Genomic DNA, 26,526 nt, shown 5'->3' with positions numbered 1-26,526 from the left:
ACAAAACAAACCCATCAAAAAGTGGGTTAATAAAAAAGAATGAGTTCATGTCCTTTGCAGGGACATGGATGATGCTGGAAACCATCATTCTCAGCAAACTAACACAGGAACAGAAAACCAAACACCCCATGTTCTCACTCATAAGTGGGAGTCGAACAATGAGAACACATGGACACAGGGAGAGGCCTGTCGGTGGGTAGGGAGCTAGGGGAGGAATAGCATTAGGAGAAATACCTAATGTAGGTGACGGGTTGATGGGTGCAGCAAACCACCATGGCACATGTATACCTTTGTAACAAACCTGCACGTTCTGCACATGTATCTCAGAACTTAAAGTATAATAATAATAAAAAAGTGGGCTAAGGACATGAATAGACAATTCTCAAAAGAAAATATACACATGGCCAAAAAGCATATGGAAAAATGCTTAATGTCACTAATTATCAGGGAAATGTAAATCAAAACCACAATGCAATGTTACTTCACTCCTGCAAGAATGGGCATAATCAAAAAAACAACAAATGTTGGTATGGATGCAGAGAAAAGGGAACACTTTTACACTGCTGGTGGGAATGTAAACTAGTACAACTACTATGTGAAACTGTGTGGAGATTCCTTAAAAACTAAACTTAGACCTACTGTTTGATCCAGCAATCCTACTACTAGGTATCTATTCAGAGAAAAAGAAGTCATCATATGAAAAAGATACTTGCACATGCGTGTGTGTGGCAGCACAATTTGCAAATGCAAAAATATGGAACCAGCCCAAATGCCCATCAATCAATGAGTGAATAAAGAAAATTATCCATATATGTGTGTGTGTTTGTGTGTGTGTGTGTGTGTGTATACACCATGGAATACTACTGAGACATAAAAAGGAATGAAATAATGGCATTCTAGATAAAAGTAGAGACTATTATTCTAAGTGAAGTAACTCAGAAATGGAAAAACCAAACAATGTCTGTTCTCACTCATGTGGGAGCTGAGCTATGAGGATGCAAAGGCATAGGAATGATACATTGGACTTTGAGGAAAGGGTAGAGGGTGGCGAGGGATAAAAGACTACACCTTGTGTACAGTGTTCACTGCTCAGGTGATGGGTGCACCAAAATCTCAGAAATCACCACTGAAAAATGGATTCATGTAACCAAATGCCCCCGATTCCCAAAAACCTATTGAAATAAAAAAAAATTGAAAAAAGGAAAACAATCTGATTAAGAAATAGGCCAAATATTTCACCAAAGAAGAAATACAGGTGGTAAATAAGCACATAAAAAGATGTTCAACATCATATATTATTAGGGAATTGCAAGTTAAAACAAGGAGATACCACTACACACCTATTAGAATGGCCAAAATCCAGAACACTAAAAACACTAAATGCCAGTGAGGATGTGGAGCAACAGGAACTCTCATTCAGTGCTGGTTGAAATGTAAAATGATTCAACTGCTTTGAAAGATAGTTTGGCAGTTTCTTAAAAACTAAACATATTTTTACATATCATCCAAATCCCCTGGTATTTGTCCAAAGGGTTTAACAACTTAAGTCCACAAGAAATCTGCACATAGATATTTATAGCAACTTTATTTATAATTGCCAAAATCTGGAAGCAACCAAAATGTCCTGCAGGAAGTGAATGGATAAATAAACTGAAGTACATCCAGACAATGGAGTATTATTTATAGTGCTGAAATGAAATGAGCTATCAAACCCTGGAAAGACAAGGAGGAAATTTAAATGCATATTACTAAGTGAAGGAAGCCAATCTGAAAAAACTACGTACCATATACTAAACACTATATAATTTTAACCATGTAACTTTCTAGAAAGGTAAAGCTATGGAGACCATAAAAAGATTAATCGTTGCCAGGAGTTAGGGAAGACTAGCACAACGCAGAGGAATTTTAGGATAGCAAAACTACTCTATGCAATACTATAATGGTGGGTACAGGGCATTATGTATCTAGACTTGCAGGATGTAAAGTACAAAGAGTGGACACTAATGTAAACTATGGACTTTGGGTGATGATGATGTGTCAGTGTAGGTTCAGCAATTGTAACAAATGTACCATTCTGGTGGGAGACGTTGACGATGGAGGAGGCTATGCATGTGTGGGGACAGGGAGTATATAGGAAACCTCTGTACCTTCCATTCAATTTTGCTGTGAGCCTAAAACTACACTAAAAAATAATGCCTATTTACTTAAGGCACTTAATTGTAAAATTAAAGTCACTTGTGTCTATAAACTTTTTTTAAATGAAACACTAGGGAAAAGTTTTATGCTGAAATCTTTTGGATTGATTTAAGTTATACTAAAGGCCCTGTTCATGAATGCTGACTTCTCAAATAAAAAACAATTATTCTTCTTAAATATTTATTTTTCTTTTCACCTTAATTTCCGTAGGATGGATTTATTGACTTTTTGGAGTTTATTGCTGCTGTAAATCTAATCGTGCAAGAAAAAATGGAGCAAAAATTAAAATGGTATTTTAAACTGTATGATGTTGATGGAAATGGTTCTATTGACAAAAATGAACTACTGGACATGTTCGTGGTAAGTGAAGCAGTAAAGTACCCTTTTCAGGCCACTATACAGTTAACCCACTTTCCCTTCCTATGGAGTAGGTAACAGCTGTCTATGGGGTTGGCTGCTTTTGGGATATACATTTTGAATTGCTGAAGTAATGTAAGCTTTACTTAACCTATTGATTACTGAATGGGCAACAGCAGCAAATCAGCTTTTCCTTCTTGGTGCAATCCACCCTGGCATTCACAAATTTAACAGAGCATTGCAATGAAAAAAATGAAACAAATATGAGCGTGCAAAACAACTTATCTTTTTCTCTGCCTCAGTGCAGAATGCCTAGTGAGGAATAGCTAAACTATGAGTTGGTTTATATATGTTTAACAAGAGACATGGACTAAGAATGAAGGTATGTGAGGACTGATCTTTCTGGGAGCTATACTGAAGTATTTCTAATAGTTGGTTCAGGGATCTCAGATCTTTTCCATATCTAAAGTTCAATAAGTGCCTTTCTAAGCCCCTATACCACCACCCCAATGGAGTAGGAGATAGTTATTATCATGGTATGAAACAGTAAAGAGCCCAGAGTAAAAATTGGTTAAGTGGGACACTATATCTAAATGAAGATACCAGGTATAATTAATGTTATGAATCCAAGACATTGAATTTGTAACACACACTCAAAGAGCATTAGAATTAGATGTCTTAGAAATGATCTGGTCCAAATTCTTTGTTTCATAGATGAAGGAGCTGAGTTACAAATAAAATACATAGTAGAAATATTAGCAAAAATGCCAGAAAAATAAATGAGTAGAACTACATTTATAATTAAACTTCTCAACAAATGTTCAAAGCAGATAAAAATGGAAAGCTAAATAAGCGAATGTAGAGTTAACCAACATATGGAAAGAGTTCAAGGGTAGGATAATACCAATATTGCTAATATTTTAATTTCACATAGATCATTCACACAAAAAATGTGCTAGGATTCACTTGGCAAGTGAACAATTTAGAAATTCTGCCTATACCTTATATATTGCAACACAAAATTAGATATCAAATATTCCACGGAGAATACCCAACCCCATGTAAATTTTAAAATGTTCTTTTAAACACTCAGCTTCTTCTAAAAACAATGAAAATGTAAATACAGCATACAGATCTTAGGATGCCACCAAAGCATTTCTCGAAACAAGGGTTTTTAGTCTGGGATCTAAGAATCAATGGCCTTCAGGAGTCATTTTAGCCCTTCAACTTAATGACAAATTTTGCCTGTATGTTATGCTTTTTTTGGGTGAAGGAGAGAGTCATCAGATTCTGAAAAGAATTAGGAACAACAAGGATAAACGTGATTTTGTCTATAACTTACGGGGAAATGTGCTGTAGATTTTTATTAGTTAAAATGTATAACTTCAGTTAGTGAGCCAAGGAAAGAGAAGTAGTAAGTCGCAAATTGAATTTTCCCTCAAAGTGCTAAGAAAGGAAAAAAAAGAACACAGGAAAATTGAAATAATAAAAGCACAGAACAGAAATTTAATAATTAGATACCATTTGTCTCTAAATTAATCAGCACTAAAAACAATAAGAGCAAATTCTGGTCAGAGCGTGGTAAGGAAGGCGCCTTACACACTGTGGAGAGAGTGTAAGTGGATAAAACGTTCCGGGAAATGTGGTAATCTGCGTCGAGAGGCTAAAAGCTGATCTTCATTTTAGAGTTAGCATTACTTATTTTGAGTCAGGAAAAACAATTATTAGAGATGAAAGTCCTATGATTTACATCACAGAATCTCTTAAGATAGCAAAACATTATAAAAAACTAAAAGAGGAAAATGTTTAAATAAATTAATGCAATGGAATATATACTTATTAAGAAATTGGTAGCCTAGGAACATACTTCCTATACAACAGGCAAGTGAAAAAAATCAGCAAGGTAAATAAAAAGTATATAATCTAAGTCCTCTCTACATACAATACAGATGCTAAAATGGAATTCAGCCCAGGCATTAAGAGATTGCAAGGAAGTACCAGAGCATAGGCAGTATGTACAAAGGAGATAGCTTAATCTCACTTCAAGGGTGTAAAACAGTCCAGAGAAAGGTTTTTAAGGATTTTTGAGGAAAATTTATTTAGTAGGACCCTCCCCCCCAGGTCAATAACACGAGTATGTTAGGAAACCATTGAACTGTGGTTGTATCCTGCAATTTGAGGATCACAACAGTGAGTGTTTGAGTCATGAGTGAGAGGCCTAAAGAAGCAAACAGTGGCAGCAAGAGTGCACACTTTGGAAGTATCTGCCTTCATAGAATTTGTTGGGACAAAGTATGCTAGGGTGTTTTCCATAGATCAGGTATGGAACACTGTGAGAGGAAGCTGGCACAGATCTGTGTTAGATCTTATCCTGCAGGGCCACTGGAAGATGTGAAGAAAACTCAAAGCTGCAGGTAGACCTAGAGCACTTGTTCTCAACCAGGAGAATCTCTATTCAGGGGACATTTCACAATGTCTGAAGACATTTTGGTGAGCTGGAGAATACAGAATGCGTAGTGCTGTTGCCATCTATTGCTTAGAGACCAGGGAGGCTGCTAAGTATTCAACAATGCACAGGACAGGCCTGAACAAGAAAGAATTGCCTCGTCTAAAAATGGCAATTGTGCAGATTTTAAGAAATTCTTTTTTCTTTTTTCTTTTTTTTGAGACAGAGTCTCTCTCTGTTACCCAGGCTGGAGTGCAATGGCATGATCTCGGCTCACTGTAACCTCCACCTCCTGGGTTCAAGCAATTCTCCTGCCTCAGTCTCCTGAGTAGCTGGGATTACAGGCACCCACCACCATGCCTGGCTAATTTTTGTATTTTTAGTAGAGACAGGGTTTCACCATATTGGCCAGGCTGGTCTATGAACTCCTGACCTCGTGATCCACCCACCTCAGCCTCCCAAAGTGCTGGGATTACAGGCATGGGCCACCGCACCCGGCTGCAGATTTTAAGAAATTCTAAGCAGGAAAGGGAACGGCTGGAATCAAGATGCATGATTCATGCCTACAGAATTGCAGGAGAGAGCGTCTACACCTGCCAGTCCAGGAAGCACTGAAATTAGCTAACCAGGACAGTACTTGCCATGTGAGAACTCTCCTGCTTCCCTTTCTCTCCTGCATCCTTCTGCTCCCACACAGGGAGTGCTCAGATACTGCCATTAGGAAACTGGGGAAGGAAGAATGAATGAGTAAATGAGGAAGGAAAGAAGAAGAAGAAGAAGAAGAAGAAGAAGAAGAAGAAGAAGAAGAAGAAGAAGAAGAAGAAGAAGAAGAGGAAGAGGAAGAGGAAGAGGAAGAGGAAGAGGAAGAGGAAGAGGAAGAGGAAGAGGAAGAAGAAGAAGAAGAAGCTTCCTGCCTATCCCCTGATCCTGCTGCTTCTAATTAAAAAAGAAGGAAAACAGAGCAAGCTGACGATTCCCTCCAAAAATATCCCCTCAGTGCTCCTGCACTTTCCAATCAGTATTTCACTTGCACTTATATGACCTGAAGATTGGTGATGAACAAATCAAGATCTCACAATTTTTTGCTATGACTTTTTATGTGGTCTAATATCACTTCAGAATGTGGGGATACTTGATACCTGGCCAAATTTTCTAGGCTTTTGAAGCCTCTGACCAAACACTGAGAAATCCTTAAAATCTTCTTCAAATGTGATGCTATATGTATGTAACAGTTACTTTAAATATTGTCCTATATTTAACCATGAGATCCGTGAGACCTAAATTTGCTAAAGCCAAGACTGGTGTTTTACCACCACTTATTATGATTAATCCTGGACTTAACGTTGGTAATGCTTGGGAAGCAGCAAGAGAGAGAGAGTCATATTTATGATTGTGTCCTCTAATTGAAATACATTGCTAGAAGTTTTTCTAAAGATTCCTTCATGTTCAATCAAGAGAGTTATGTTCAAATTCCCAAATGAATAATCCTCTTTCATTTTATTATGAAGTTCTATATCAAGTCTGGGTCATTTAATTTAATCACCTTGGGATTAGGGGAGGTTAGCTACATCTTTCCTCTAGGAAGGCTGGAAATGTCATTTGCCCCCTGGTCTCTGGCAGAATGTGGGAGAAATTCAGTGCCCTTCGAAGGCATATATATAAAAAGGCACAAAGAACCAGGGGTGCCAGCGGTGGAAGCCGGAGAGGAAGCTTGAGACTCTTACAACGTTGTGGTCATCGTTTTACTTTCATCCATAAGACCCAAATGAACCCGTCTGAAATTGAGAGCGATGTCTGTTTTCTGGGTCTGGAATTCTTATGACCATGACCACTACAATATTTTCTCCAATGGGCTCATTGCATCTGTTGTGATCTAATATGTTGAATGGATCCCTTTATCCCTTTATACTGTATAAAATAGGATTTCAGTCTTTATTCAGTTCATTTAATTTCCAAGTCTCATTACCCAGAACTGACATACAATCTTTTCTTTTTATTTACTTTTAACAGCTGGTACAGGCTGGATAGCAACTGACATTAACACATCCCCAAATTCTGTCACATTGGAGCAGAAATGTTGCAAAATGTATTTGCTTCCAGAAAAGTTGATCTCTTTGATTTAATGTCTTTTTGCAGGCGGTACAAGCCCTCAATGGCCAGCAAACCCTGAGTCCTGAAGAATTCACCAACTTGGTGTTCCGTAAGATCGATATAAACAATGATGGTAATGGAGCTACTCTCTTCTGGATCACTTTTCTTACAAAATAGGAAATGGTGGTAGTGGGGAGTGTCATTTAGACAAAAGCAGGAACCATGCAAGAGAACCCTAGTTGTGACTTGGGCTTCATAACTGGACCAATCCAATGTTCTCAGTATGATTCAACTGAGTAAATATTTATTGACCATATTTATTTCCAATGTGTGATGCTTGACACGTTGGGATATATAAAGAGTAAAGGTGAGACGAGGGAATAAATCGGAAGAATATAGGATGAAGTACCTTCTGCTGTTTGCTCTGAGACACATTCTATTAATCAGTTCCTCTCCACTGGAGGTTTTCCATCAGCATATAAATCAACTCAAGTTTTCCCTACTGTCGAAAACTTTCCTTCAATTATTCTGTCTTCTTCTACTGTCAGACTTTTTTCTTCCTTTGGACTAAACATTTCTGGAGAAGAGTCCACACTTGCCTCCATTTCTGCTTTTTCTACCTTTTCTATCTACATTTCTGCTCTTTCTGATTATTTCTCCATCTGCTCTTTCTATTCTGTAATCTGGGTTCCTGTTTAGCTCAGAGGAGGTGCCTTTCTTCTTCAGAGGTAGGAGTGAAGAGGGAAGATACAGCCCAAGAGAAATGAGTGCTTCTACCATATAGCTTTGATATCAGCAAACAGGTAGGTGAACATAATGACTTGAGATTGAGGCAGAAGATCTAGGAACGGTCCTTGAAAAACAGAAAATTTGACATTGTTAAAAATATAAGATATCAGTAAAACGTTTAAAAAAATGGAAAAGAGGCATTGGCATGCCAGTCACAGTTGTCATCATTCCAAAACTCCTTCCAAAGGCATCAACCTGCCCACCATGCGTCACTTCCTCTGGTGGACACGAGAGGGCAGTAGAGACGTATGTTCCCATGTTGAGTGTGGCAGGTTGTTCCAGTAAAATGTGGCAGCTCAGCGTGGCAGGATGGGATGGTGAGGCCAGGAGGAAGCTCAAATGCAGCCACTACTGCGAACAAGCCAAATGACAGGACAAGAGTATACTGCTCAAGAAAGCAATTTGAAGATGCATCAGTCACATCAATCTTCTTCTCTTAAGGACCTTGGTCTAGATCTGCCTCTCCCGAATCTCAATTCAGTATGCTCACTTACTAGTATACGACATCAAATAATGAAACATGCCAGTATGTGTGAAAGCTTGTAAGAAACAGAGTCAGACTACCCAGAGTAGATAAGGTGGCTAAGTGCAACTAGGAAAGGACCAGAGAAATGGAGAGTGAAGGGTCTGGTGAGGACAATGAAGACTTTATTTGGAATATGCAACTGAACATGGTGGTCATCAAACTGGAGAAATGCTGTAGATTTTATTCTGTTTCACTTTGTTTTTAATCTTAGAGGTGCTGCAGGATGGCAGGGATTGGAGTAGAGTAAATAATCCATTTCAGCCTGGGGCTGAAAGCATTGGTGTAGAAGAATGAGTACTCTGGAAGTAGATGGGACATTACAGTTTTAAGACTTGGTTTATACTGTGACTTTCAAAAGGGCAGGTCAAGATTGTTTGATAATATCCATGAACACTGCTTCTAGTGCTAGGAGTGAGGGGAATAGGAAAGTGACCTTCCTCGGAGAAGTATGAAGATTTTGGTATTCTTAGGAAAAAACTAAGATTCTATTAGTTTGAGGACACAGATAATGTATTCCAGAAAATGTGAATATAATTCAAGAATTTTGTTTACTATCCAAGAAGATTCTCCAAGGGCGAAGTATAATGAATCAATAAAATAGGGACTGTGATTAGAAAGGGACTTGAAATAGAAAGGGCTTGGTTAAAAGTGATGTGAATTCAGAAAAGAGAAATTGTGCCTGGGCAATAGCTGAGGTCACCTGAAGTTAGAGAGATGGGATCTTTGACCTACAAGAATAAGTCAATGACAGGAAAAAGAGGATGAATTATAGTTTCTAGAATAGTTTATAAAACTAAATACACTAATTGTTTCCTCTCATAAAAATTATTATTATTATTATTAGGAAAATAATATTATCCTAAAATAATATCCTAGCTCTGTCGCCCAGGCTGTAGTGCAGTGGTGTGATCTCAGCTCACTGCAACCTTGGCCTCTTGGGTTCAAGCGATTCTTCTGCCTCAGCCTCCTACAAGTAGCTGGGACTACAGGCGCCTGCCACCATGCCCAGCTAATTTTTGTACTTTCAGTAGGGACGGGGTTTCACCATATTGGCCAAGCTGATCTAGAACTCCTGACCTTGTGATCCTCCCGCCTCAGCCTCCCAAAGTGCTGGGATTATAGGTGTGAGCCACCATGCCCAGCCCCAAAAACTTGTATTTTATTTTAAAAAATTATACACACATCCACATCCATATACACTTCGGAGTAACTATGAATCACTATTTCTTAGCAAATGCATATACAGAACTAAAACTGATAGACCTTGCTTTTGTATAAAAAATTATTGACAGCTGTTACATCGTTTCATCAAGAGACAGCTGGATCATTCCATACATCAAGAAAAAGATGCTAACAAATGTGCTGGTGGACAGAGACAGCCCAGTGTAACCAAAGACAAGGAAGAAAAAGTAATGAAGATATAAAACATTGATATTTGCAGAAGTACAAAAGGATTTGGCCAGTATTTGACAGAGAAGAATAATATGAAGTGCTTCATTTACAAATAAAGGGGGAGTTAGCACCACAGAGGAGAATGTCTATTCACATTTGTAAAAGCTCAACTCTCTATACCTCAAATATAATTTTTTATTTTTCATTATCATTTTTATCAAAACATCAGTATTGATAGAAATAGAGATGCTCAATTAAGTATACCAAAATGCTGTTGACTATACGCTGATATATATATGTATATATATATTTTATTTCTCAAAATAAAAAACAAGCACATCACTGTGCTGATAATCTTATGAATATTGAAACCAAAAGTAAAGATGATCACAGCCCACGAATATACAACAAAAAGACTTTAGGTACGTATATGAAAATCCCAATTTGATTGTAAATTGTTTGCAAAAGAATGGTCAACATCACATCTGTTGTGACAGAAAAATACACAACAGTTGTGAAGTATTCTAAGCATAATTCTTATAATAGTAAATCAAAGTTAGAAGGTTAAGCAAAATAAATGTACAGGATTAATGCTAGATTCATAACAAGATGAAGAGCTATGAGGTCCATGAAAGCAAGAACCATTTCCGTTTTGTATACTTTGATATATCCTATGCTGGCACACATTAGGTGCTCTATAAATAACCGTGAAATGAAAGAGCATCTGCTAAGAAGATGTCATATAAGGAATAAAGAAAAGATTCAATCAAGAAACAAGCACAATATGCAATTCTATCTATAGGAAGAAAGGTATCTAGAATTTCTTTGTTTTTGAAATTAACAAATATATGCATATATGTTAAAAACTTCATAAAATATAAACCTTGATCAGTTAGCAGGAGTTAATTTCCTGTGGGAAGTCAGACCAGGTGCCACAAAGAGGTTAAAGGAGAATTTGTTTCTTTTCATTACATTTCTGTATTGTTCAATTTTTTTAATCATGAGGACATATTATTGTTATAATTTAACAAATTAATTTCATTTTTATATTATGAACAAAGGCATCAGGAAAGAGCTTGAAGAGACAGAGGCAGAAAATTGAAGCTAAACATTCAATATTATTGAAAAATGTAAACAGAGGAGACAAGACAAGTCAGGCAAAATGATTAAGTGTGGAATTCTGCAGGCTTTACCACCAGAAGAACAGCAATCCATGTTCTACCATGCTCTGGTTAGGCATCATTCTTGACATGATTTAGGGAGATTTATGGATATTCACAACATCAAGTGCAGAAAGTGCCTCAGTAAGTTTCACATAGAGCCAAATAAGGTACAGGGATAAGGGAGACTTAAGTGGCTGGTAATAACAAATGGTGAAGGTGAAAAGAGGCCAAAGAGGAAATGAAAAGGGTGATTATTTATTATTATTATTATTATTATTATTATTATTATTGAGACAGAGTCTCTCTCTGTCACCGGGCTGGAGTGCAGTGGCACCACTCGGCTCACTGAAACCTCCGCCTCCCAGGTTCAAGTGATTCTCCCGCCTCAGCCTTCCCAGTAGCTGGGATTACAGGCGCCCACCACCATGCCCGGCTAATTTTTGTATTTTTAGTAGAGACAGGGTTTCACCATGTTAGTTAGGCTGGTCTCAGTCTCCTGACCTCAGGCGATCCTCCTGCCTCTGTCCCCCAAAGTGCAGGGATTACAGGCGTGAGCCTCCGTGCCTGGCCAGGAAGGGTGATTATTGAGCAGATATTTTGGGTAAAAAAAAAACAAGGGCAGGACATAAAGAAATTTTATTGATTAACTAAAAAGAAAGACCAGTGCTTTAGACTGGAACTTTGTGAAAAGCCATGAGGGTCACATTGAATCAAACTGGGAAACTGAGAATTACCAGGAGATAAGAGGGAATTGAGTTTCCACGTAAAGGAAAAAAAACTACTGCATGCTAAAGCTCTCCTGTAAAATGTCGCTAAATGCTTCTAGTGCCACCGTGCTAATAAACACAATACTGTGTCATTCAAAATCTTCACCAGCATCCTCCCTTGAAAATTTGGTTATTCTCATCTCCCGAATCTTCCCCACCCTATCTTTGCTAATGTTCCAGCCCCAGCTCAATGTTTTATGAAGTTATAATGAAAAGAACTTAAAATTTAAAAAAATCCTCTACACAGGCTGATTTCTTTTAAAACCAGGATGACTTCTTCTTCTTCTTCTTTTTTTAAAATTATACTTTAAGTTCTAGGGTACATGTGCACAACGTGCAGGTTTGTTACATATGTACACATGTGCCATGTTGGTGTGCTACACCAGTTAACTCGTCATTTCCATTAGGTATATCTCCTAATGCTATCCCTCCTCCCTTCCCCCATCCCATGACAGGCCCTGGTGCGTGATGTCAACCTGCACTGTGTCCAAGTATTCTCATCGTTCAATTCCCACCTATGGGTGAGAACATGCGGTGTTTGGTTTTCTGTCCTTGCTCATAATGATGGTTTCCAGCTTCATCCGTGTCCCTACAAAGTACATGAACTCATCCTTTTTTACGGCTGCATAGTATTCCATTATGTATATGTGCCACATTTTCTTAATCCAGTCTATCATTGATGGACATTTGGTTTGGTTCCAAGTCTTTGCTATTGTGAATAGTGCCACAATAAACATACATGTGCATGTGTCTTTATAGCAGCATGATTTATAATCCTTGGGGTATATACCCAGGAATGGGATAGCTGGGTCAAATGGTATTTCTGGTTCTAGATCCTTGAGGAATTGCCACACTGTCTTCCACAATGGTTGAACTAGTTTACAGTCCCACCAACAGTGTAAAAGTGTTCCTATTTCTCCATATCCTTTCCAGCACCTGTTGTTTCCTAATTTTTAATGATCGCCATTCTAACTGGTATGAGATGGTATCTCATTGTGGATTTGATTTGCATTTCTCTGATGGCCAGTGATGATGAGCATTTTTTCATGTGTCTGTTGGCTGCATAAATGTCTTCTTTTGAGAAGTGTCTGTTCATATCCTTCGCCCACTTTTTGTTGGGGTTGTTTGATTATTTCTTGTAAATTTGTTTAAGTTCTTTGTAGATTCTGGATATTAGCCCTTTGTCAGATGGGTAGATTGTAAAAATTTTCTCCCATTCTGTAGGTTTCCTATTCACTCTGATGGTAGTTTCTTTTGCTGTGCAGAAGCTCATTCGTTTAATTAGATCCCATTTGTCAATTTTGGCTTTTGTTGCCGTTGCTTTTGGTGTTTTAGTCATGAAGTCCTTGCCCATGCCTATGTCCTGAATGGTATTGCCTAGGTTTTCTTCTAGGGTTTTTATGGTTTAGGTCTAACATTTAAGTCTTTAATCCATCTTGAACTAATTTTTGTATAAGGTGTAGGGAAGGGATCCAGTTAAATCAGAAATACTAATGTAGGCATGCACTGTAAATTCTGCTTTTGTTTTTGGTGGGGGTTTGGGGGGTGAAGGAGAATTTTTTTTTTTTTTTTTTTTTTTTTTTTTTTTTTTTTTGAGACGGAGTCTCGCTCTGTCACCCAGGCTGGAGTGCTGTGGCCGGATCTCAGCTCACTGCAAGCTCCGCCTCCCGGGTTCACGCCATTCTCCTGCCTCAGCCTTCCGGGTAGCTGGGACTACAGGCGCCGCTCCCTCGCCCGGCTAGTTTTTTGTAGTTTTTAGTAGAGACGGGGTTTCTCTGTGTTAGCCAGGATGGTCTCGATCTCCTGACCTCGTGATCCGCCCGCCTCGGCCTCCCAAAGTGCTGGGATTACAGGCTTGAGCCACCGCGCCCGGCCAGGAGAATGTTTTTTAATAAAAGATTATTTAAGATATAAATGGGAAGGAATGCATGATTTAGGAATATCAGCAGGATAACTGAATTGCAAAAACAGGACTAAGTAAAATATTCCTGGGTAGCTATTCTATTACTAATGAAACTCCTGAAATTGGTAGTGAGTGATGAAAGAGCACCAGTGATACTGACCTTCAGGGTCCCCAGACCACCAATACAGAGTGCACCCACCAATACAACAAACAGCACTAAACAACGTAGATTCCAAGTACATATATTTCAACTTATAAAAATAAAATCATGAGGTTTACGAATAATGTCCTACAAAAATTGAAATGTGTGGGGTGGGCGCGGTGGCTCATGCCTTTAATCCCAGCACTTTGGGAGGGCAAAGCGGGCGGATCATGAGGTCAGGAGATCTAGACCATCCTGGGTAACACGGTGAAACCCTGTCTCTACTAAAAATACAAAAAATTAGCGGGGCGTGGTGGTGGGCGCCTGTAATCCCAGCTACTCGGGAGGCTGAGGCAGGAGAATGGCGTGAACCCGGGAGGCGGAACTTGCAGTGAGCCGAGACCATGCCACTGCACTCCAGCCTGGGCAACAGAGCGAGACTCTATCTCAAAAAAAAAAAAAAAAAAAAAAACCAAAATTGAAATGTGTCTGTATATATAAAACAAAGTAATAAAAACTCAGTGATGACTTTAGATTCCTTCTAAGTCCCATGATCTCCCTGCGCTATCATCTCTCACAGGCATTGGCTTTTTGCTGGTAGAATCTTTGTCTTTTATTTTTTTGAGATGGAGTCTCCCTCTGTCGCCCAGGCTGGAGTGCAATGGCCTGATGTTGGCCCACTGCAACCTCCGCCTCCTGAGTAGCTGGAACTACAGGCGCCCACCACCACGCTCGGCTAATTTTTTAATTTTTAATAGAGATGGGGTTCCATATGTTGGCCCGACTGGTCTGGAACTCCTGACCTCGTGATCCACCCGCCTTGGCCTCCCAAAGTGCTGGGATTATAGGCGTGAGCCACCGTGCCTGGCCTTGCTGGTAGATGCTTTAGTGGGAAGTTTCTGGACCTCCACAGGTGACTCTTTCCAGGGAAATACAGAAAGTGTTCTTTTAATTTGTTGGGGCCTAAATCCACAGTCACATTAAAGCAGAATAGGAAGCAATGTTAAAGAACATGAGATAAAGGAAGGCAATTAGTCAGTGTGTGCCTTCTGAGCTCCTGCCATATTCATAGCACTGTAGTTGGCTATAGTGGTGGTAGCTGGGTGGTAATAGAAATGGTAATTGTGGTTAGGGCTTAATAAATGTGATGAATAAATGAATGAATGTTGACTGCTAGAGGGAAACAGTGAAGAAAATTTCAAAAGAAGTAGTTTAGATATAGTAAGCATGTTACTAAAGGTAGAGTTTGATGATTTGCAACAGAGATTTTTTTTTTTATGGTAAGTGGTTAGGTAACATGAAAAAGTTAATATGCAGAGTTCACAAGTGTTTTGAAGAAAGTGGAAAAACAGCAGTGAATACTTCCATCTTTTCTCTCTTTTCCATGTCAGTAACCTGCATTGCCTTTCAACTGAGACCACTACTGTATCCCGGTTCTTTCAGATGCTGCCTCTTCTGTAGCCAGTAGTTAGAGCAGAGAAGTTTTATAACTAAACAGTCAAAACTGTCTCCAGCTCCACTTCTACTTCTCTCTTGGTCATGCTGAGCCCCGATAAATTTGAAAAGTCTTTGGGGTTGGGAATTTACCAGCTGTGATTTTCTTTTGCAAAGGGCAGTTATTCTGTGATTGTTTGAGGTTCCCTGCCCCGTTGCCAGTGACCCAAGGGACTCTCCCCAGCCACGCACGTACCACTTTTTAAAATTTGCAATCATCTCTACTCCCTATGGTTTCTTCCACGATTGGACCTTTTCTGTGACACACATGGGGCCCTACTCCTGACTGCTGTTAACTGAGGTTTTTCACAGACCTTTCTTTGGCATAAGCATAAGGAACACAGATTAGATTTTTCTCTTAAAAAATGCATTTTAGCATTTTGCTTTGAAACCAAAAGGGAGGTGTCTTGCGAATATATGATGATTCATGCTTTTTGACATTTGAATCATTGTTGTGGTATTTTAGATATTTTCTTCTCCTTTAAAAAGTGTAGGTACAGCGTAACACCTGACTCAGTCCCTGCTGACTTCCTTCCTTGAATGCACTTTCTCCAGTTCCTGAATGCACTCGACCTGTCTTTGGCTGATCTACCCATCCACAAGCCTCCCCTGGGTACAGTCTCTTTGAGATCAGTAACTGCATCTGTACCCTTCAACTTGAACACACTCATAATCCCAACCCAAATGATTTATATCAACAGAGAATTCCACCTCCCCAAAAAATGTTTAAAAGTCATCTTGTGGGATGAAGGTAGTAGAAAAACATGGCAGCCAGGACACATGGATGTAAGGCGATAAATTTATAGCACTGGGCTGGCCAGCACAGACCTAAGAAATAAGTCAAGACGGTAAGATTAGGACTCAAAAACCAGAAAAAGAGAAGAGAAATAATGACCAATAATAACTTGTGGAATGAACACATGTTGAAGCTTTCTCATAGCTTTGGACAGTCCCAAGAATTATTTCTTCAGAGAGAATAATATTGAAAATAGCCTCATGAGTAGTCATTTTGTCTTGCTCTTAAAAATCTCCAATCTATCATGCTCCTAAGACTTAGTCATATCTTCGAGATTAAAAGTCCAAAAACCAATACTGTGCAGAGATATAATTGTATATGTGCTCTTATTTCATCTGGGGCATTACCTGATGTTTTCAACTAAACATAAAAATAGGTTTATTATCTTTATTTTCATTGGCAACCCCACCACTGAATGCTTTTTTTTTTTTTTTTTTTTTTTTTTTTTTTTTAATGAAGATCTTCAAAGATCTTAGAGTCTGGTTGAGGGGAAAGGATATCAAAAGACTATCAAACAACATACCAATGAGTATATCATTTGTGCCAGTGAGTGGTATAGACAAAGCCTCTTCTTAACTGTTTTTTTTTGTTGTTGTTGTTATTTTCCAGGAGAATTGACTTTAGAAGAATTTATCAATGGCATAGCAAAAGATCAGGACCTCCTGGAGATTGTTTACAAGAGCTTCAACCTCTCCAATGTGCTAAGAGTAATCTGTAATGGCAAGCAGCCAGACACGGAGATAGACTCCTCCAAATCTCCTGACAAGGCTGGCCTAGGGAAGGTGAAAATGAAGTCGCTGTGAGAATACCTTTCCCAGGTATCAATGAGCACAACATTTCAGTAGAGAAGAAATAGAATCTTCCCCATGTACATGCTGTTGATTTCAGGTCTTTGTTATAATTCATATAGGCTTGTGAATATAGCACTTATTTTAATCCAATAGAGACTTCCATAAAGATCCTAAACAGATACATTGTTGCTTTTCTGTGCTCTCTCTGCGGATTAAAACATAATGATTACACTGAAGGATTGTCTCCGTACCTATCCATTCAAAATAGAACTCTCATATGTGTTTCCTTGTGCACTTAATCTACACCTTGAAATAGAACTGGATTATCAGTTGGAAAGTGTTTCCACAATTTAGCATTCTCAGATTAAATGTGCATGTGGTAAATGTGTTTGCTGCCTCTTTGCTCTTGTTACATCTGTATATTATAAATGACTGAGTTCTGATTTATTTGAGAAACTTTTTTTTCTGCACCTATTTCTCATTGGTGAATGCTGTCTTGCATTAGCAATGATGCTCTGCTTCAAAAGAAAAATCTTAAGCTATGTAGTAAGAGGAGAAAACTTCAGGCTGGGCAGTGAGAATGTTTTCATATGATTCGTTATAAATTTGCATCCAGTTGTGCATGAAAATGCGATGTATCATCTGTAATTATTATGCCAGTTGGAGGTTTGATCAGAACAGCAGACAGCCAGGCTATGCAACAACAAGCACTTGACATTTTAAACAGTCCTGACGTTATAGCTCTGACATTTCATTTTTTATATCCTTTCCAGAAAATGAAATGATGAATGGGACTTCTTGATGGGTTAGAACTTTTTAAGGTTTGAGTTCTATATCACAGGCCCATTAGTATATCTGTCAATGACTGGCTTTCTTGTAGAAACACAGAGGAGGTTTCTAAGACCAGATGTGAACCATCTTTATATGTGAACCATCTCAAAAGCTTCATAATTAGGCTTTCATATTCAAATTTGGGTTAAAAACACACAACTGGAAGACTACAAAGAGAGAGTTGGACTGTCCATTTCTCCCTCACAGCTGTCTGAGCAGATCAGTGCAGAAATGGAGGCACAGAGGAAATAAATGGCAGTAGAAATGAAGTCTAAATGGAGGTAGAGAAAAAGTTATAGATGAACATATAGATGGAGGTAGAAGTGTCCTTGGAACTTTTTCCCAAAAGATTTCAAGGAGATTCACAAAGATGTATACAATGCAAGATAAAATGTTGAAATAAAATTATCACAGATAATATAAGGAAAATTATTGTAGCTGTGGTGACACAAAGTTTACTTGTTTGCAAAAGGTGCATTACTCTTTGGGCTCCGAGCCTCCTAGAAGTGAAAAGGGAAACATCATTGTAAGACCCAGAATATCAGCCGGGTAAACAATCCCACAAAGTTGTTGTGTTGCCAGATGACATTATGCCTTAAATTGTCCAGTGTTCCATGTATTGTTAAGATTTGCAAATGCAAGTATAGCAGAGAAGTTAATATGCAGAGTTCACAAGTGTTTTGAAGAAAGTGAGAAAACAGCAGTGAATACTTCCATCTTTTCTGTCTTTTCTGTGTAAGGATATATTTCTGTATAAGGATAATGCTAAAGAGAACTCATTTTCCTTGTAGCTTAATCTTTCTCAGAATATCTGAACCTATTTAGGGAAAAGGCAGCAGTTTCAAGGCAGAAGCTGCTTGCCAAGTTCACCCCGTCTTGGCTTTCGCTTACAGAATTTCCACCCAATGCTTCCCTCCCTGGCCTGGCTATTTTCACTACTGGCGGTGCCATTCTCACTCCAGGCAAAGTACTTTATTCATGGATCCTTTCAACTCAGTGGCCTCTGTAGCCTCAACATCCTCCCCTTCACCCATCTTTCATGGGCACTCAGGGCCCTTCTGTTCCTCTGCCCCAGGACTCAACCATCTCCGCACACCCCACTCAGAGGAAAGAGATGGAGATGATGGGACAGTGCAAAGGGGAAGTTGGGACACCGGCAGGAACAGCAGGTAGCAAGTTGGAATACAAGAGAAGGGCTTGGGAGTCAGGCAAGCCTGGGTCTGAATCGAGTTCTATTAGCATGTTCTAACAGCATGTACTGTGTGACTCTGGGGAAATGACATAACTTCTTTGAGTCTCAGCTACCAGAATTAGATGGGGATAACAGCAACATCACTGGACTGTTAGGATTAAATAAGTCCCCTCAGCAAAATTCCAGAGTAAGAGCTCAGTGCATGTAGAAAAAGAAGCGGGTGGGTTCCCCACCTTCAACAGGATTGACCCTTCAGTCAGGCAAGATCCAGTCAAGGAAACACAAGGAAACCACACTTATATTAACAGAGAGAGTTTAATATAAGGAATTGATTTAAAAGGCATTGGAAGACTAGAAATGCAAAGAGAGGATACTGAAATAGCACAGAACTAGTAATGGCAGGAAGCAACTACCATCCTAGGCTAGGGGAGCAAAGGGAAGAGGTTGGGGTTATTAGAACACAGAAGCTTGAAAGAGGAGAACTGGGACCCAGCTTTCCATGGAAGGAACACAGGGTGCCTCAGAGGAATGTAGGAAAAGTATTGCAATCAACGATCACTGCCAGGACAGGGCTGTTGTTGAGGCAAGGCTGACAGGAAGAGGAGGGATCAGGTTGTTCTACCTCCTCTTACCTAGCAGTTTCCCTCTAGCACCTGCTATGGGCTGAGCCTACCAGGGAAACAGCTGGCAAAGGAGAATTGTCAACAGGGCTCCACCCAGCATCACAGAGCCTATTATAGAAGGATGGGCTTGGAGCTGAGAGTGTATGATGTAATGACCAGCACAGATGGGATGGGTAGGATGAGCCAAGGAGACACCGTCCAGACACCATCACCATCATAGGTAGCATATTAAGAGCATCCAAGCTCAGCTTTAGCCTGGGCCCTGCCTGCCACTGTCTGTTTTGAACCCTGTAGTTTCCCTCTGGCTTCCCCAGGCTCCTGTCACTCTGCTGCCTAATACCTTGATCCTCTCTCTCTCTCTCAGCATATAATCCCTTTGGCATCATGACTGGTTTGTGTAGTTTGCCCAGGTCTGGTTTCGGTTTTTCCCTAGATGCTGCCTCTTAGATTTCTAAGTTCTGTTCTGTGCGCTGTACCCAAAGCTCACTCCAGGTCTTCTGCCTCCCAAACTGACGCCCCGGGTTTATAGCAGAGAATTGAAAGGGGTATTCACTTCCCTTTCCAAAGAATAGCTCTGTCCTATCTGTGTGTCCTCTCTTGGTGTCCCATAGCACACCCTGGTAGGTTTCTTAGGAAAACTTGTTGAGGCCAGACACGATGGCTCACATCTATAATCCCAGCACTTTGGGAGGCTGAGGCAGGAGAATCGCTTGAGCCCATAAGTTCAAGAACAGCCTGGGCAACATAGCGAAACCCCATCTCTGCAAAAAATACAAAAATTAGCCAGGTGTGGTGGCGTGCACCTGTGGTCCCAGCTACTTGGGAGGCTGAGGTGGGAGGATCTCTTGAGCCTGGGAGATTGAGGCTGCAGTGAGCCGTAATCATGCCACTGCACTCCAGCCTGCATGATAGAGTAAAACCCTGTCCCAAAAAAACAAAAACAAAAAAATACTGGTTGGTGGATTAGGAGAACGTGAAGGTGCTAACTGTTCATCGTAAGAAAACAAATCATAAAACAATATCTATGTTATAGTTTTTTCTGAGGGTGGTCCAAAGAAGGAGATAAGTCAGAAATTCAGGAGCCAAATAATTTTAGGGTTGGGTGCGGTGGCTCAAGCCTGTAATCCCAGCACTTTGGGAGGCCGAGACGGGTGGATTACAAGGCCAGGAGTTCGAGACCAGCCTGGCCAACATAGTGAAACCCCATCTCTACCAAAAAAAGAAAATTAGCAGGGTGTGGTCGTGCACGCCTGTAATCCCAGCTACTCAGGCGGCTGAGGCAGGAGAATCACTTGAAGCCGGGAGGCGGAGGTTGTGGTGAGCCAAAATCGTGCCACTGCACTCCAGCCCGGGCAACAGAGCAAGACTCTGTGTAAAAGAAAAAAAAAATTAAAAAAAAAAAATTACGTTAGGTTCATGGTTAGGTCAGGTGGGGGGAAAAGAGAGAGAGAGACTGTGGGGGGAAAGCCATATTTTTTCCCTCAAATCTCCTTAAAGTCATCTCTACTAAAGTGCTGCTCCTTCTCTGTCATTTTCTCTGCAATTTAACAACATGATGCTGAGTCCAAAGGAATAGTCCTAATCTACCTATCAAGTCATGGTATTTTAATAAACCAAATATTTTAAAATACATGTCTTCCTCTTTCAGATGATAAGCCTTAAGCAGAGCCTACTGTCCAGTGACTTTTTAAAAAACTTTCATTCAGTTTTATCGTTTAATTGAAATTCCATGAGTTTTCCTTCTTACGGCTATACAATAACATTCCAAGTAAGGGAAACCGTGATATGTGGGCCAAGTGTCTGAAGAACCTCAAGAACCTTAATTAATTTCCGAGACTCCCATTGACCAAATAGCACTGACCAAACCAGAATGACATCACTGTTTAAGGAGAACCTAGATTTTCCTATTACTTTCCTGTTTTTTTGTTTTTGTTTTTAACTACAATTTTGGATGCTTTGAAGTAAAGAGATATTATTTTATTTTACTTTTTTCATTAAAGAAATACTTACTGAATACTTTCCAGGTGCATGGCACTGTACGAGGCTGGGGATAAAGCAGTAAATTAGACATATATTGTCCTTGCCATCATAGTGGATAAGAGACATCGGTGAGTTACATGATTGAATAATTCATTGTAATTGTAGTTTAATGCTGAAAGCTGACATACAAGGGGCTATGAGTGCATATAACTGGAATCTAACCTCTATTAACAGTCAAGGAGAGCTTCCTGGGGAAAGTAACACGTTGGGTTTTTTTTACTATTTTTTTAAGAGACATTATTTTAAAAAGAAAGATGAAGAGAAAGCTACTAAAGCTTATAATAATTTTTGCCTTATAAAAATGACAGAAAAAAATTTTAAATATTAAGCTAACAGCATGTTACTCAAGTTTCTCTGTACATCTGAAGATGCACCAGGAAGAAGATGCCCCGAATCTTTGGCCCAAAATACGGAGAAATAAAGACAGAAGGAAACAGATGAGCTGCTGCTGGTCCGGGAGGAGGACAGCACCGATCTGATTTCCCTCGCATCCCCACACTGCAGCAGCCAATCCGCGGCTGCTCCTTCAATGAAGCCTGGGTTCTCCGGGCATGAACAGAGAACATTTTAGCTAAAGAAGTGTTTGTTTAAAGCAGATGAGTGATAGGAAATGGGGTGTAGCAAATGTTTCCTTCATTTTTCTTTCCAAAATGTGTTGGACTAAAAGTTATTGGGGAAATAAATGAGAAAATGTGGTTTGTTTAACACTGAAAGCATGACTGAGAGGCAAATGAAGAGACCTACAGGAAGGGTTAGTGCATTAAAGAAACTGCGAGTGTGGAGAGAGGCAGCAAGCTCTGCTCCCCCTCCCCCATTTATATTATAATAACCTTTAAAAATGAAAATGAAATACAGAAAAAAAAATACTGACATTTAAAACCAAGCAAACGTCCTGTGCTTGCTGAAGAAATCTAAATCATTAAAATTGGGTGGACAGGGAATAGCTTTTTCAGTACTCAGAATTTGTTTCTGGGGACAGCTGCAGGTAGACAAAATTGAACGTTGAAAGTAAACCCTGAGAACACCAGGTTTTTTCAGCAGAATGGCACACAACGTTGAGAAAAGTATTTAGGGAGGCAGAACGGCTGCACCGGAGTGAGCACCAGATCTGGATTCTAGTGACCTTTGACAAGTCACTTTACCTCTGAGCCCTGGTTGTCTCCGCTCTTGAAGTAAGAGAGACAATCGCTGAATTTCCTTCCACTTCTAATATTGTATCATTCCATGAGACTTTCATAATGCAGGAAATGATGCCTTTAGCACCTCAAAAAGGATTGTTTAGAAACAAAATTGAGGAAAATTTCTTAACATTTGATGCAAACTGCAAGCCCGGATTTCTCTGGACTCTTCTGGCCACTGAGTCTCAGACTGCGACCTATGGGCTCTATGTCACAGGTGTTTTACTTTTGTCCCTCTACCTAATTCTGAGTGCTCTTCATCAAGCATGGAATGGCAGGTCAGTGATTAGGCTGTCCACATAGAAGTTACCTGGAAATCTTTCAACAGGAAAGGAAATGTGTATCTCTGATAGTCACGGTGATTGCAATGCAAGACCAGGTGTGGAAACCATAACTTCTCACATCTCTTTGAGCGTCCCATCCCCGGTTGCCATGGAAATGACCAGAGTCCATCCATACTCTATCTCCTAGCGTTGACCTTTAAAGTACCTTGGGGCCATGGAGTTCTGCATATTTCCTTTGTAAGATATAGGAAAAAGGTCACAGACTTCCATGCATGCAGTTTAACTTAAATCTCATCTCCATCACTCACTACCACCTTGGGTAAGTCATTTTACCTTGATAAACCAGAGTTTCCACACCCATGAAATGAGATTTCGGATATTTGGTTGGGTTACTGCGTGGATGGCATGAGCTAACACACATAAATGTCTAGCGTGGTGGTCGGCCCTCATCATGTATCAGTGCATTCTGGCACCTCCAACTTTTAGAATCTTTAAGGCCTCGGGTACATGAAGCTAAGGTTTCTCAGGGGATATTTCCCGGTCTGACCTAGAGGAAGGCTATATACTTGTCCAAGACACTTTAATATTTTGGCTCTTGAGTCACATTTAATTGGCCATTCCAATGAGGTCTAAGAATATAACCATCTATAAACAATTATCTCTGGATGGACAAAATATATCAAATACCAACAGGCCCTTTCGACTTGTCCTCAAACTATACCATCATTGGTATAAAGATTATACCAATCTTTAAGATTTTCTCCATGTTGTTAAAATGACCCTGAGCCCTCACCTGTTTTCATGGAAAAGTCTTACAATTAGATGGCATGGTTGGCCTCTTTTCCACACATGAATATTACTCCAGCATAGATGTTTATTTCTTCCAAGCATACATTTCACATTTCTGTAATAACTTAAACTTTTAAGGAGCATTTTAAGAAATACAACATCAAAATTGATAGCAATTCATTAAGATAATTTTGATATACATGTAGCTATTATGACTATCATTTAATATCTGTTATTCAGATGGGTATATATGAGAAAATTAAATTGAAATATGTCTAGAATTAGAACCCTTTCTGTACCAAGATACCACCTTTTACCCCACTGGCCCACGCTAGGCTGTCACTATGTCTCATCTGGATTATTCTAGCAATTTTCTAACTAATCTCCCTACTTCAACCCTTGTCCCTCCACAGTCTATTCTCAATAGAGCAACCAGAGTGATCCAATTCAAGCATAAGGCACACTGACTTGATCTTTACAAATTATGTGAATATATCAAATTATTACATGCACTTCCAAACTGTGTATATCTATTACGCATAAATTAAAAAAGAAAAAATAATCTTACTTATAGATAAAACGTATATTGACACAGGAAAATGTTCATGAGTGGTTGCGGAATGAAAAAAAATTACGCTATAATAAAAATACATATTATTGTTTTAAAAAAGCATAAGGCAGATCCTGATTTAAGACTCTCATGTGGCTCCTATTTTCATTCAAGATAAAAGCCAAAGTTCTCAGAGTGGCCTTTAGGGCTTTACATAATCCACCGGCTCTTCTCCGCTTATTTTTCTCGCTTCATTTGCTGCCACTCTCGCCCTCATTCACTCCACTTCAGCCACAGAGGCCACTTCTAAACCACTCCAAGCACAGCCCTCCTCAGGGACTTGGTTCTTGCTATCCTCTGCCTGGGATATTTACCTCTAGAATATCAACATGACTTTTTCTTTCACCTCCATCAAGCTTTTGCTCCATTGAAGCTTTTGCTAAATTGTAACCTTCTCAATGAAGCCTTTCCTGACCACCTTTCTAAACTGCAAATGTCCATTTCCTTCACCCTGACACCCTCTATGCTCCTACCCTACTTAATTTTCAAAGTAGTGTTAGAAGGTAGTGTTTGCTACCTTCTAACCTACTATGCCATTGTTTATTTTGTTTATTCTTTGTTTCTCTTTGGAATATGAATTCTACAAGGCAAAGATTTTTGACTCTATAGTTTATTAACAGATCCTCAGCACTTATGATGCAGCCTAGCACATAGTAACATAGTACCTGCTGAACAAATATGTTGAATGAATAGAGGAAGTACAAACCTTGTCAATAATTATATACCTTAAAAGTGGCAGAGCTAACAAAACTCATTTTCTTTTGCAGAGTCTTTCATACCATGTGTCCCTTCATTAGATCACAGAAGTCATAATGGGGAAAATAGTTTTTTCTATTATCCTTCAAATTAATTTCCATGGGAGCTCATATCATCCAACTGATGGTGCCATTCAAAAAGTATTTTTGAAATTGACTTTTAAGCAGTTGCTTGATCACACAAGAAAATCATAATGTTATCATCATATTATCCCAGCTGCTGATGGTTTTGGTTTTTGATTTGTAGTTTTCTTACCACAATAACATTTGTTTATCTGTACTCTGGTCACCTGACTTGATTACGAATTGTTTCTGGCTTTTTCCAGAATTCCAAATATATTCTAAAAAAATAGAATAATGTGCCACCACTGAACGCAAAATTGTTCTCAAAATATAAATAGATTTTTAAAATACTTAAAAACACAAAACTATTTAATCAAAAAATTAAAAAGTAAAGAATAAATTAAATTCATTTGTACAAGTATGACAAACACATCTAATATATTTAAAATACAAAACCTCAGACAAATTCACAAGAACAACACAAAGATTCCAAAGATGGGGAAACTATCAGGATAGAAAATTTGCAAAGGAGAAAATGCAGTGTCTACTAAACATACAAAAAACGTTTCAAGGTCACAGATGATAAGAAAAAAACCTACAAATTAAAACAAAACAAACAATTTTATATGTCAAATTTAAAGTTGCTTTAAAAATCAATCTGATGGTAACGTTCGGAGAAGGGGGTTGACAGATATAAGGGAATTCTTTGTACTGTTTTTACAACTTTTCTGTAAGTCTAAAATTAGTTTAAAGGTTAAAAACATAAATGCTCTGTTCACTTTTATTCATCTATTTGTCCATTCCTGCATCAATACCATACTCTGTAAATTACTATAATATTACAATAAGTCTTGATATCTGATATCTGCTTTCTTTTTTCTTCTTGCAATTTCCTTGGCTATACCTGACCCTTGGTATTTTTATGTAAAATGTGAAGTCAGCTTGCCAATTTTCACAAAACCACTGCTGGGATTGTCTATGAGAATAACATTGAATTTATGGGTCAGTCAGGGGAAAGAAAAGTGAAAGACAAAAATGTAAAAGTGAAAGAGAAAAAAATGTGAGCTGTAACAACAGCACACTGCGTGTATCTTCCTCTTTCATCTCTGTGAGCTCCTCTCCTAGGTCCTCTAAAAAGAGTAAAGCTGGACCTGACCAGAGCTTGGATCTCTCCAGATTTACTGTCTGGTCTAATTGGTATACAGTTTATTTTTCTATGTGGAGGATTATTTTCTGATAAAATATTAATTTAGCATGAAAGACAAAGCTCTCAGCCAGGCGCGGTGGCTCATGCCTGTAATCCTAGCA

General features: G+C 39.1%; 1 protein-coding gene across 2 annotated transcripts in view; it reads left to right on the top strand.

Annotated features, from left to right (window-relative positions):
- GUCA1C (guanylate cyclase activator 1C) overlaps window positions 1–17,237 on the top strand; it is a 48,357-nt gene extending 31,120 nt beyond the window's left edge. The window contains exons 2-5 of one of the 2 annotated variants that reach the window (XM_030939250.1): window positions 2,407–2,556; window positions 7,136–7,263; window positions 9,441–9,443; window positions 16,675–17,237. In XM_030939250.1, the coding sequence (XP_030795110.1) occupies window positions 2,407–2,556; window positions 7,136–7,263; window positions 9,441–9,443; window positions 16,675–16,780 (387 nt within the window). In that variant the 3' untranslated portion in view covers window positions 16,781–17,237. Of the gene's footprint in view, window positions 1–2,406; window positions 2,557–7,135; window positions 7,264–9,440; window positions 9,444–16,671 lie in introns of both variants that reach the window. The other variant, XM_010386599.1, reaches the window with a different exon arrangement.
- Window positions 17,238–26,526: the final 9,289 nt, after the last annotated feature.

This window comes from Rhinopithecus roxellana, chromosome 1 (assembly GCF_007565055.1).
Source record: "Rhinopithecus roxellana isolate Shanxi Qingling chromosome 1, ASM756505v1, whole genome shotgun sequence".
Taxonomy (NCBI): Eukaryota; Metazoa; Chordata; class Mammalia; order Primates; family Cercopithecidae; genus Rhinopithecus; species Rhinopithecus roxellana.
The sequence above is the reverse complement of the archived record's forward strand: the minus strand, read 5'-3'. Positions and strand labels throughout refer to the sequence as shown.